Below are 13,995 nucleotides of genomic sequence, written 5' to 3'. Positions count from 1 at the left end.
GGTGGACCAATAAAGCTATTAATCATCCTGAAACTGTATTTAATTTACTGCTGATTTAATTAGCAATCCCTTAAAACTGACTCATTTATTATTTCATTGCGTCTTAATTTACCTGTGCATGCTTCTCATTAAACGATCCCATGGTTTAGGCCAACATGTAAACATCTGACGAAAACCAGGCTAAACGCCACACTAACATTATTCCCTACAGCTGCAGATGTAATTGCGGGACTTTAATTGCACATTTAAATTAGAAAGTAACTGAGGCAGGCTGGTAATTCTTCGATATTAAATGTGGGTTCTTTATATTAACTGTGTTAATATAAAGAGTGTGTGTAGGAAAATCAGTATGTTTATTGTTCCGTTTCCATTGCCTATCTTGGCCCTTTGGCCTCGGCGCGAACCAATATAAGGGACCTCTGAAACCGTTGGTCTGTATGGTTTGCAATTGTCTTTTGAAAGCCCTGGTGTAAAGTCCAGCTATCACCAGCTTGAAATACCAGTTACCAGCTATTTCAAAACATAGCTTGAACTGGTCAAACCATGTTGAGTATGGATCCGGCCTACCTGGTGAACCAGCTACCAGCTGATCAAAACCTAGCTTGAGCTGGTCAAATTATGTTGAGTATGGAACTGGTCTACCAGCTGTTTCAAAACCAGCAGGGAATGCTATGGATATAGCTTGTTTGTATGTACAGCCACATAAACACGACCAGTGGGTGTACTGGATGTTACTGGACTCTAATAACCTCTGTCAGGAGGGAGGAGATTCTGGGTGATTGACATGTAAGACTGGGTCTTCTACCGATTGTTTACTTCTATAATTGTGCATCACAGTAACCCCTGGTCCACGTTGTGCATTACTCAACACGTCACACCAGCATCTGCACTATTTATTTTGTCTAGTTAGGATATGTTTGTTTATCTCTTTAGTTGGGGTCTATATCTAGGCCAACGTTTGCCCCCCTCATTTCTCCTTTTCTGTATTTGGCTATTTGCAAAATAATTTCTGGTTATCGTCTTTGCTCAAGGACAACAAATGGTAAATGGTTGGCATTTATATAGCGCCTTTATCCAAAGCGCTGTACAATTGATGCTTCTCATTCACCCATTCATACACACATTTGCACACCGACAGCGATTGGCTGCCATGCAAGGCACCGACCAGCTTGTCAGGAGCATTTGGGGGTTAGGTGTCTTGCTCAGGGACACTTTGACACAGCCTGGGTGGGGGATCAAACCGGCAACCCTCTGACTGCCAGACGACTGCTCTTACTGCTTGAGCCATGTCGCCCTGCAACAGCAGCAATGACTGAAGCCCGCTTGGAATTCAAACTCATAACCTCCTTCAGTTGTTTTAGGTCACAACCCCTAAAACCTTACATCCTTCCCCCCGACTCAAACATTTGTTTCTAAATAAATGTGATGTTTTCGCAATTTCAGTTATTATTTCAAATAGTAATATAATAGTAATGAAGTCCTTTGTTGTGTCGGCAGTCTGTCATTGTCTTGCTGCATGCAAGTTCCTCCCAACTATCTTTGTTGTACAGGTAGCAGTTGAAATTGTACTTCCCTCTAGGATCTTTCAGCGCACTTATCCCTGGTTATGGGTATGCACTTTGTTGTACGTCGCTCTGGATAAGAGTGTCTGCCAAATGCCATTAATGTAATGTAATGTAATGTAACTAGTTTGGACACATTTCTCTGTAAGTTGACAGCCAGAATGTTTTTGTAGACTTCTGAATTAATTCTGCTGCTACCAGCATGAGTTACATCAACAATAAAGATTAATGAGGCCACTCCAGAAGCAGCCATGCAAGCCCAAGCCATGACACTTCCTCCACCATGCTTCACAGATGAGCTTGTATATTTTGGATCATGAGTAGATCCCTTCTTTCTCCACACTTTGGCAGAGGTTAATCTTGCTCTCATCAAGTGGAACTTTGTTCCAGAACATTTGTTGCTCTTCTCTACACCTTTTTGCAAATTGTAATCTCACCTTCCGATTCTTACTACTGATACGTGGTTTGCATTTTGGGGTATAGCCTCTATATTGCTGCTTTCAAAGTCTTCTTTGAACGGTTTATTTGAGAAACCTTCACCCCTGCCCTGTGGAAATTGTTTGTGATATCACTGACTGATGTTTTGGGGGTTTTCTTCACAGCTCTCACAATCATCAACTGCTGTTGTTTTCCTTGGTTGACCTGTTTGATGTCTGTTGCTCAGTACGCCAGTGGTTTCTTTATTTTGTCAGGACATTCCAAGTTGTACAAGCTATCCCCAAATGCTTGTGCAATGGATTTCCCTCTTTTCTCTTTTCTAAGCTTCAGAATGCTTGCTTTTCTCCCAAAGACAGCTCTCTGGTCTTCATGTTGGTTTGTCTCTTCTAACACAAATGCAGTCTTCACAGTCTTTTAAGGCTAAAACTAAGATTACACATTAAGAACTATTCATTGTTTAACCAATCAATCTAACAGGACACATCTGGACAACAAGACACTCCTGTCAGTCACATGTTCCAATAATTTTGCTCAACTAAAAATTGGGTGGTCTGATATAAAAGGTGATATGTTGTAAGCTGTTTAACAAATCTCAGTAAAAATACCAGGAAATAAAAGCTGAAATTTGGGATCTGTCTTCACATGCACATCTTTTGACCTCAAACTCAGTTGTCTTCAGTGTCTAGCAAAAACAAAGGAACTGACCTTGCTGATCCAATACTTTTGGAGGAGACTGTAGTTGCATGCCGCTATTACAGTGCAATATCAAATATCCAGTTACCTGAATTATACATATTTTAAACTAGTTTAAATAAAACTGCGTTATATAAATACGTATGCTTATTTAATGTGGGTTTTTAAAAATGTTTCTGTGGTATCATGCCCTTTTGGGGAAAACAGGAGAACTATTACACTAAGTGCCTGAGTGTCCACTGTTCTTGGTTGTAAAAAATTATATAATGATAAAATATAATATTAACATATAAATATAAAATTTTGCACTCTAAAAAGCTTTTCATCTTTGTTTCCAATATTAAATGAAGCTTGACTGACAACTATTGTTTTTTCCTGCTGAAGTATCTGATCTAATAAAGTTTTCAAAATGAATTAAATTGAGTAAAACAGAGCAGAAAAACTCTGCTTTAGTAGCAGTTTTATTATATTTAATTATATTATAGCCAAACATCATCAAAATTATTATAACAATTACTAAACCTGCATTGTTATAATAAGTTTATAATAAGTTTAATGAAAGAATATGAAAGAACACAGAACACAAGTTCAACAGCCTTAAATGAAGATATTGGCTGTAACGAAAACCAGCATATACAGGAGTCCCCAGGACAGACAATGAACTGCTATAACAATGAACAGTTTGAACAGTGCAGAAAATTTCCAAATGTATGCAAGACTTTTTTTTTTTTAACAGTACATATCACATATGCTAATGAATGAGTCGTAACATTGAGTTCATAAAAAAAAAAAAGCGAACTCTTTGGCTCCTACTTAGTTTTGTCTGCACATCCACAGTATTCCAAAGGTTTACTGCAGCCTACTGGTACCCATGGAAACATTAGCCCCCAGACTACATTTAAGAGGGGAGCCGCCTGTTGAGAGAAGCCGTTGTGCATCTGTACAGTACAAAGACCCCGCAGTCATTCCCAGAAGAGTTATGTTCGGATGTGTCCAGAGGCTCAGAATAATTACAAACTTTGGCTTGTCAACCATGTTCTATATTTCTAAGCTATGGCAAATTCAGGTCACTTCCACAGGGCATTTTAGCCAAAAAAGGGGAATTATCTGAACTTTACCATAAGAGTAAATGTTTAGGGTCATTTTCTTTCATTTATTTAGTCTACTGTGAAACAGTAGAACAGACTGTTTGACATTTCAACGAATCAACACCCAGACTATCGACTCATTTATAAACAAGAATCTCATTTATCTTCGGGTCAACAGACAGACACTGATAAATTTATGTCATGCGATTGATCCTTTTTCTTTTTTTGAAAGAAAAGGTTGTTTCACAATATAGCAACCTATAATTTGGGTTCAAGATAGTATCATCCATTTATCTGTCTGTGCCATGTGATGTTAATGTTTTACCTCTCTGCTAGAGTGCAAACACCCCTCACCCACTGGCTTCAGTATGAATCAATAGGCCACTGGGTGTCTGAAGCCATCGCTGTTTGTCTTTCTGCGAGGGAGGCTTCTGTGTGCTGCTTGAAAATTCAGCGAAAACCTGTTAAAATTCTGCCACTAGCATAATGGGTCAGCGCTGGGTTTAATGGTTTAGCGGTTCGTCGAGGCGCTCGACTCTTCCACGTGTGCGGTCTGCCTCCCAGTGTGGTGTGGTGGTGTTTGCCAGCTATGCCCTGACCTAACGCTTTTCCTTTACTCCTCTCTCTGTCTCTCTCGCTCTCTCTCTCTCGCTGAATTCGCGTCACCACCCCCCTCCACCCCCACCCCATCCCCTCGCCTGCGGGGAGGTCGTGTGAACAGCTCAGTCTCGCTCCGGCTGCAGAGAGAGCAGCACACCGCGCAAGGGTCACAGAGAGAGAGAAAGCAGAGGGAAAGATGGAGCTCTTGCGTGTCCTGGCACCCGCCCTCCTGCTGTTCCTAGTGCTCCAGCAGGCCACCGCCTTCTGGCTCCTCAACGTCATCTTCCCACCCAGCGCCCAGCCCCGGCAGAGCCCAAAAAACAGCACCCCACCTGTGATTATAGGTGAGTCCAGGGGAACGCTGCTTAAGGACACTGGGGAGGGGGAGCGGGGTTACCCGTTCTAATAATATGGCTTTAATGCTTATTGTCCGGGATTGAATGATTGTCAGTAACATTTAAAAAGTTTGTGTGTTGATCCACATATCTGTAAATGTGGAGAGGTGTGTGTGCTTGTGTGCGTGTCTGTGTTTGTTGTGGGGAGGCTTTCAAGGAGTGTGCGAATGAGGGGTAAGAGGTAAAGTGATATTTTGGATGAAAACAGTGGCGGGTGGGAACTTGAGGCAAGGTGGGCACTGGTTGGAGAGGGCAGTCCTATAGGGTGTTTGGGGTTGTGCCGCAGGGTGGAGCTTGAAGATGGTCTCCTGTTTCCGTGGACATGTTTCCCACAATGCACCTCTCGCCAGAGGGCAGTGGGCATTAAAGATACACGTCATGTGACCGATACATTAACGATAGAGAGGTTTCAAAGTTCCTGCAGCATACTCCTACACTGTATGAGGGAAGAGGTTAGGATGGATACAGAGACAGACGAGCAGGAGGAACAGCTTGCTCTGTAATGGCAGCTGTGGGTGCGGACAGTTGTTTCACAACTTTGGATCAGTCCACGTATGCAGGACAAACTGGACTTTATTCCAGAAACCGTCAGTTTTTTTTTATCAGAGCAGTAGGAGGTCTCTGTTTGACTGTGAGGCTCTCCCAACTCCTGTGGTAATGTTGGTGAGAAAAGCCATGAGTTGCTGTGGGGGGTGGGGTGGTAGCAAGAGGAACGTAGCATGGCGGTTAAATCTGTGACCTTTATCCTCGCCGTGGCAGTGCCGGGGAACCTGGGAAACCGTCTGGAGGCCAAAATCGACAAGCCCACCCTGGTGCACTGGCTGTGCTACAAGAAGACTGAAGACTACTTCCCCCTGTGGATCGACCTGAACATGTTCATGCCCATCGGGCTCGACTGCTGGATTGACAACATCCGGTAAGGAACAGTAAGGCGAGGAATCCTGATAAAGAAACTTATAGTGGTGGCAATGACCCCAATGGAGAATCAAACAAATAACCTCCTGGCTACAGGCCCTGTTCCCCCATCACTTTCACACATGCTCAAGCTCAGAGGGACAGTCTTAGAGGGATATTCCAACTTGGGAGATTTGCTTTTTGCTTGACTTCATCTCATAGTAGACACTAAGATCGCTACCAATTTCATGCCTGTGCATCCAGTACAAAAATATTAGACAATATCTATGGGCTGCATGCTAACTGTGCTACTACTATATATGGCTGCAGACGGAAGAAACATTAGCTTTGATAATTAGTGATGGAAATATATCATCCATCTCCAAAGCTGAGTTATTTACACTTGTATCTTGTGTGTTTATAACGACTAAATCTTAGTCATTGTAGACACTAAATTCAGACCCGTAATTGACAAATAACCATGTATCCACAGTTACATTGCAGCCTGTACGGTCTAATATTTTGTACTGGATGCACAGGGATGAAACAATATTATTGTCAAGCTATGGGTAAGATAGCCAAAAAGCAAATTTGCCAAAAAAGTTGGGACTATCCCTTTAGCCTGAATTGCTTCAGCAAACACTCATCTGCACAAAGGGTACACAGCGGGTAAACGCTGTACATTGTCCTGGGAAAAGTGGGTCTTCTACCAAAGATAAACAGATTGAATGGGCTTTCTTTCCTCAATCACTAAAGTACAGTTCTGATTGTTGACTGATTACACAGTAGCACAGTCCCCCTGAGGGGGGCAGAGTCCAGAGTGATTCAACTACAGGAAAGGTAACCCCGCATATCTTCCCACTGCAGGATTGTGTACAACAGGACGACCCGAACGACCTCCAATGCTCCCGGGGTTGACGTAAGGGTCCCAGGGTTTGGCCAAACTTACCCTGTGGAGTTCCTGGATGCAAACAGGTTGACTGGTGAGGACACCTTGCTCTCTCTATCTATCTCTGTCTCTTTGATTTAAGGATTCAAACCGCCTGTATTATCATAAAAGGAATTATCCAGTGTTAAAATTAAATAATTAATTGTGAAATAATTTCCATCCATTTTCAAAAATGTTATTCCTGGTCAGGGTCACGGGGGGAGTTATCTCAGCATGTAGTGGGTGAGAAGCAGGAATACACCCGAGACAGGACACCAATCCATCGCAGTCCACACTTATCCATATGCTTATCAAAATGGTTGTTACTAAGCTAAGAATAGGTTTAACAGTATAGGAGGAAGCACATCTCTGGCTCCATGCACCCTGTCTCAGAGTGACCACATGACCTTCGCTCTTTTGGCAGCCAGTACTCTTAATACAGGCCTCAATGACCAGGCCGAGGTACCTGAGGCTGTATTAGGATCTGTCTCTGCTTTGCATCTCTGATGGTGAAGAGATGCCCGATGTTGTAAAGTCACAAAGACAATGAAGACATTGTGAAGGCTGAAGACAATGAAACTACCAGTGTTTTAGTTATTTACCAAGTATTTTTGGTTTTCTTAATAATTTGGTTCAGGCGGTAAGAGCAGTTGTCTGGCAGTTGGAGGGTTGCTGGTTCGATCCCCCACCTGGGCTGTGTTGAAGTGTCCCTGAGTAACCCCTAAATGCTCCTGATGAGCTGGTTGGCAGCCAATCGCCGTTTGTGTATGAGTGTGTGTGTCAATGGGTGAAGAAGAATAATCAATTGGACAGCACTTTGGATAATGGTGCTAATGGTAAATATAAAGCCATTTACCATTAGCAGAGATTGTCTGAGACTGGTTTTACTTAGTATGACACAATCTCTTCAGGGCCTCTTCAGGGTTGATCAGTGTCTCTGTGGCTAAATTAAAAGGTTACACTGCTGTTATAACCTGTGTTACTTCAGTATATACAGGTACAGTGGAGTAAATGTAGTATATTAATACTGAAGATAAAACACAATCATGTGAACACTGTTCTGCTTTCGCAGGGTACTTCTATACTATGGTCCAGCACCTGGTGAATTTAGGATATGTCCGCAACGAGACCATCCGTGCGGCTCCCTACGATTGGAGGATCGCACCCAGTAAGGGCCAACTGCTGATACATACATGCACACGTAATGTGTAATAGCACAAACATGCACACATGCATTTCTGTAGGAATACAAACTAACACAATACGTTTGAATACACGCACACAAACATACTGTGCCCTCTATAATGTTTGGGACAAAGAGCCATCGTTTATTTATTTGCTTCTGTAATTAAAAAAATTTAGAGATCCATTCAAATGCGAAGAGTTTTAGTATCGCTTGTTGGACAACCTGAACTTAAGATATCCAGACTTTGAGTATGTTGATAAGTCACAAACATCAGGAAGTCATGGCATGCAAAGGATATGCAACAAAATACTAAACATGCATACTTTCATTTGTATAACATTGCTGTCCCAAACGTTACGGTGCCCTGAAATGGGGGAACTATGTTTAAACACAGCTGTAATTTCTACATGGTAAAACCAAAATGTATATAAAAAGGCCCTTTATTAAAATCTGACAATATGTACTTTAACCACATGTAATTTAAAAAAATATATAGTATTACAAATCTCAAAATGTGGAGTACAGAGGCAAATAAATGATGGGTCTTTGTCCCAAAAATTACGGACAGCACGTTATATTTTATATGTATACTAATAAAGACATATGCCTACACAACAACACACATATGTTAACATTGATATGTACATCCATATGGATACATACATGTGTACACATAATGCTAGCACAATAACACATACATATAAAGTAGCTTCAGAAAGTATGCAGACCCCTTCACTTTTTCCCCATCAATCTACACTCAATAACCTGTGACACAAAGTGAAAACATGTTTAGAACTTGCAAATGTATTCAAAATCAAAAACTGGAATCTTTCATTTATATAAGTATTCAGACCCTTAATTCAGTACTTTGAAGAAGTTCCTTTGGCAGCAATTACAGCTTCAAGTTTTCTTGGGTAAGTATCTACAAGCTTTGCACACCTGGATTTTGGCAGTTTATCCCATTCTTCCTGGCAGATCCTCTCAAGCTCTGTCAGATTGGAAGAGAAGCAACTGCCATCTTCAGGTCTCTCCACAGATGTTCTATGGGGTTTAAGTCTGGGCTTTGACTGGGCCACTCAAGGACAGTCAGAGACTTGTCTCGAAGCCACGCCAGTGTTGTCTTGTCTGTATGCTTCGGGTTAAAAGATGTCATGCTGAAAGGTGAATCATCACCCCAGTCTCCCTGTCCGAGGTTGTGTGCACTCTGGAGCAGGTTTTCTTTAAGGATGTCTCTGTATTTGGCTGCATTCATCCTTCCCTCAATTCTGACCAGTCTCCCTGTCCCTGCTGCTGAGAAGCATGATACTGCTGCCACTATCATGCTTCACCATAGGGATGATATTAGCCAGGTGATGAGCAGTGCTTGGATTCACGAGACAGACTGCTTGGAGTTCTGCCCAAAGAGTTCAATTTTTGTCTCATCAGACCAGAGAATACTTTTCTTCATGCTCTCAGAGTCCTTTCAATGCCATTTGGCAAACTCCTAGAGGGCTGTCGTATGCTTTTTACTCAAGAGTGGTGTTGGATACAAATCTGCAACACAATAACAGCTCTGCACAAGTGAGAGTTCAACAGCTTTATACAATATGCATATCGGGTCCAGTGCTTCCAAAGCAGAAAACAATGCCTTCTACTTTGTTACAGCTTATATACACATTCTGTTGCTGGGGAGTGGGGCAGTCCCTGTCTCCTTCCAGTCAGCAGCCAACACATGCACCAAGAGAAACAATTCTAAGCTCTGGGGTTAATCCAGTGTGGCCTCCACCCTTCTTGGTTAGGTGGGCTCCTGTTTTTCTGCAAGCTCATGATGATATTTGAAACAAATGTTTCTGATTCTATTATTTTACTGGTATTCATGCTCTATGATACATATTTGCTCACATTTCTACAGTTCAGTGGAAATGTCCACTGGTTGACAGCTTCTTTCTGCACATTAGTAGTGGGCACATATTAATGCTTGGCACAAATTACACAGTTAATGCCATATGAGCTATATTTTGTGAGCCAATTAAAATTTTCCGTCTCGCCACTCTACCATAAAGGCCTGATTGATGGAGTGCTGCTGAGATGGTCATCCTTCTGGCAGGCTCTCCCATCTCTGCAGAGGACTTCCGCAGCTCATTAGAGTGTTGTTAGAGTGACCATTGGGTTCCTGGTCACCTCCCTGACCAAGGCCCTTCTTTCCCGGTAACCCCGTTTGGTCGGACAGCCAACTCGAGAAAGAGTCCTTGTGGTTCCAAACGTCTTCTATTTCAGTTATCAAGGCCACTGTGCTCCTGGGAGCACTTTATAAATGGTTTTATACACTCTCCCTGATCTATACCTTGCCACATTTATTTTCTTCTTCAATTTAGTTTGCCACAGGTGGACTCCAATCAAGTTCTAGACACATCTCAAGGACAATTAAAGCAAATAGAATGCACCTGACCACAATCTGGAGTGCTACAGCAAAGGGTCTGAATACTTATGTAAATGAGAGATTTAAGTTCTAGATTTTTAGTAAAAATGTCTAAAAATATGTTTTCACATTGTCTTTATGGGTTATTGAGTATAGATTAATGGTCAAAAATGACAAATCTTTGCATTTAAAATGAAATCTACGATACAATAAATTTCTGAAGCCACTGTATTAACATGTCTGCTTCTCACACAGGCAGAGATACATGAGCACATAGACATAAGGGAGGTACATAATAATGAGAGGTTCGATCAGTTTGTGGATAAATGAATCTGAAAGGGTATTTTCCTTCCCTCTGTCTCAGATGAGCACGCAGAGTACTTCTCGCGGCTGAAGGGTCTCGTGGAGGAGATGTACAAGGAGTATCAGCACCCAGTCTACCTACTGGGCCACAGCATGGGCTGCAACTACATCTTGTACTTCCTGAACCACCAGCCTCAGGCCTGGAAGGACCACTACATCAGGGGCTTTATCTCACTGGGCTCCCCCTGGGGTGGGGCTGTCAAAACCCTCCGGGTCCTAGCCTCAGGTGGGAGTCACACTGACCCTTGCGCTGTCAATCACCTGTATGGGCTGCCTCTGTGTCATTACACACTTTTATTGAAAGCAACTTACAATAATGCATACCAAAAGGTCAGAGTAACCATCTACCGAACAGATCAGATAAGATAAAATCAATGTACATGTACAAGGATCAGTTGTCTATAGCCATGAACATTTTATCGAGTTCACATGGTCAATACAGCCTATGTCAGTAGGTATGGCACGTCAGACGAGAAGTAATGCATGATGCAATAGATACGCTCAACAAATACAGCACCAGGATGGATGCAAATTCAGGGCGAGATGAAGATATAAAGTACAACAAGAGGGCAAAAAGATCAGGGTTACAGGTACTCCGCGATGTTAGAGCAGGTCAAGATACTGCATCTTCAGACTGCGGAGGAAAGTGGGAGGTGACTGGGGAGCTAGAGTAGAGAAGCTCAATGAGAAACACTCACATGGGTGGAAAGCATGGGTGGAAAGTCATCCTGAGGCAGCCACTGTAGCACTCAATGGTGATGGTAAGTTCTTACAGTGGGGAGACTCTGTGAGGGGTGAAGAGCAGTCTTGTCCGTCTAGCTCGGGTTGAGCTTCAGGAGATGCCTAGCCATCGTTGTTGAGATGTCAGCCAGGCAGGCAGATATTCTCTCATTAACCTGTGTGGCAGAGGGAGGGAAAGATAAGAAAAGTATCAGCATAACAGTGATACAAGTGAAGTAATGACTGAACCAAGAGCTTTGATGTAAATGGAAAACAGCCAGGCCCCAGTACATATCCCTGCAGGACCCCTGAAACAAGAGGAGGAGGTTCAGAGACAGATCCCATCCAGATAGCTAGATAGGAAGCAAACCAAGAGAGGGCAGTCCCAGAAATGCCCATCTCATCCAGGGTGGATGGTAGCCCAGAAGACCAGTCTCCATTGACTGCCCAGTTCAGAAGCCCTATTGATGAGGGTCAAGCAGGTTGTGCTGAAGGAGAAAATATGACAACTGGTTAAGTTCATTCTAGAGCTTTGGACAGAAAATGCAATAGTGATACAGGTCAATAGTTCCTGACATCAGACGGGTCTACGGTAGGTTTCTTAAGGATCGGGGTAACACAAGTGATCTTAACGTCTGGAGGAACATGACCACAGGCAAGGGAGCTGTTAATGATAGAGGACAGATGAGGAAGGATCTCCCCGGATATAAACTGCAGGACAGATGATGGGATGGGGTCAAGCGGTGGTTGCATGATGGGTTGTGATGTCTGTGGCCTCCAGTATCTTGAAGTCAGTGCAGCAGTGGGTATGTTCTGGAGAATAGGCGGCAATGGATGAATGAAGGATGTCACTCGCCTGTATGGGCTGCCTCAATGTCACTCACCTGTCGGGGCTGTTGCTGTGTCACTCACCTGTAGGTAATCAAAGAATGTACGCTGTATAAGTCACTCTGTATAATAGTTTCTGCTAAAATGTAAATGTAAGTCCTTCTAGTTCTTAATTAAAAGACAAACAACAAAATTCCAGATACCAGAAAGTGGTCATTGTATGCCTGCCTTTATTTAAATATTGTTGGGTCATTGGCTTATTGATTTCAGTGAAACACCTCTGTATACCTGACCCCGCCCTGTTTTCTACAGGTGAGAATGACGGCATCCCACTGGTGTCCACCATCAAGATCCGTGAGGAGCAGCGTATGACCACCACCAACCCCTGGATGATGCCCACCAAGGACGCCTGGCCCACCGACCATGTCTTCATCTCCACCCCCTCTTTCAACTACACCAACCAGGACTACCAGCGCTTCTTCTCGGACATCCACTTCGAGGACGGCTGGTACATGTGGGAGGACACAAAGGACCTGACGGCTGGCCTGCCCCCTCCTGGCGTGGAGGTGCACTGCTTATATGGTGTGGGGAGCCCCACGCCGGTCACCTATGTCTACGATGAGAACTTCCCCAACGCCGACCCGGTGGACATTGTGTACGATGATGGCGACGACACGGTGGACAGCCGCAGCATGAGCCTGTGCAAGCGCTGGGCAGGGCAGCAGAAGCAGCCTGTCCACGTCACCGAAATCCGCGGCCTCCTCCACCTGGACACCGTCTTTGACCACCGCGTGCTCTCCTTGCTCCAGCGCATCCTGGTGGGCCTGCCGGACGAACCGCCCACTCCCACGGAGGAGTCCCCTTCCCCCAGTCCCCCCGCGCCCAGCCAAGCCCCCAGCCCTAGCCCCCTCACTACTCCTGGGCAGCCCCCCACTGACTCCCCCGCATCATCCAATTATACGACAGGGCTATAGTCCTACCCCTCCAAGCTGCCCTTGCCCCTCCACAAACCCCTGAAGCCAATCCCCTGGACACTGTTTAAGTAATGCAGCCACCTCTCTGACAGACTCAAACCAGGCTGAGAGTGTAACCAAGAGTGTGACCTCATAGTCACCTGTACTATCCTTATTACTCTCGTATCCCATAGAAACAGGCAAACATGCTCCGTCTGCACACGGCTGGCTGATGTTTGGGATGTTCTGGCTACTTTCTGTGTACAGGTGAACGCTGCGCATGTACTGTAGCTCTGTCTCTCCTCACTTACCACCATCTTCCCTGCTCCAATTCTCTTGTTGTAAGATAGATAATTTTAGTTTGTAGTAACATAAATAACTTATAATAATAGTAGGTATGCTCAAAGATTTTTTTGTTTTTGTTTTTCTAGGAGTTGACAGTTTGTTTTATTGACTACTTGCTCTGGTTAAAGTTCATTGTTGGTGGCCTTGCCCTTCTGTCTTTGCTGGTGAAAGCTGGCCATTTCGTCTTCTTCCTGTGTTCTCCTGTTTGGCAAAAGCAATACATAAAAGAGGAAGATGCTCAAGAACTCCACACATGGTTTACCCACTGCGTGCAATCATAGCACGGCAGGTGACGAAAAAGAACCACAAAAACTGAATGAAAATGATTGCTTCCTCTCATTACATGAATTCCTCTATCTGTCCTTGTCACTGGTTTCTATGGTCATGCCATGCATTATAATGTTTGTTTTTTCAGGGTATGTCATATTAATAAAGATTAAGACACATAAGAGGTATCCTTATCTCATTATTCCCACCCTCTCTCCTCCACAGCAAATAATTGTATTTTTTGTGTCATTCAGATGAGCTTCTGGATCAAAAATAATTTATCAGGAAAATACTGACAGATTAATGTGGATGAACATGTTGGGTAAAGCGAGGCTAA

The 13,995-nt window shown here is 43.5% G+C and overlaps 1 protein-coding gene across 1 annotated transcript; it reads left to right on the top strand.

The window, feature by feature from the left end:
• The first annotated feature begins 4,186 nt into the window (after nt 1-4,186).
• On the top strand, nt 4,187-13,797 carry lcat (lecithin-cholesterol acyltransferase). The gene is made up of 6 exons (XM_061222435.1): nt 4,187-4,725; nt 5,536-5,692; nt 6,538-6,653; nt 7,671-7,766; nt 10,547-10,771; nt 12,406-13,797. The coding sequence occupies exons 1-6, from the start codon at nt 4,578-4,580 to the stop codon at nt 13,065-13,067; spliced, it is 1,404 nt and encodes a 467-aa protein (XP_061078419.1). The 5' UTR covers nt 4,187-4,577; the 3' UTR covers nt 13,068-13,797.
• Nucleotides 13,798-13,995: the final 198 nt, after the last annotated feature.

The sequence above is a fragment of the Conger conger genome, chromosome 15 (assembly GCF_963514075.1).
Source record: "Conger conger chromosome 15, fConCon1.1, whole genome shotgun sequence".
NCBI classification, from domain to species: domain Eukaryota; kingdom Metazoa; phylum Chordata; class Actinopteri; order Anguilliformes; family Congridae; genus Conger; species Conger conger.
This window is presented reverse-complemented; position numbering and strand designations above follow the sequence as displayed.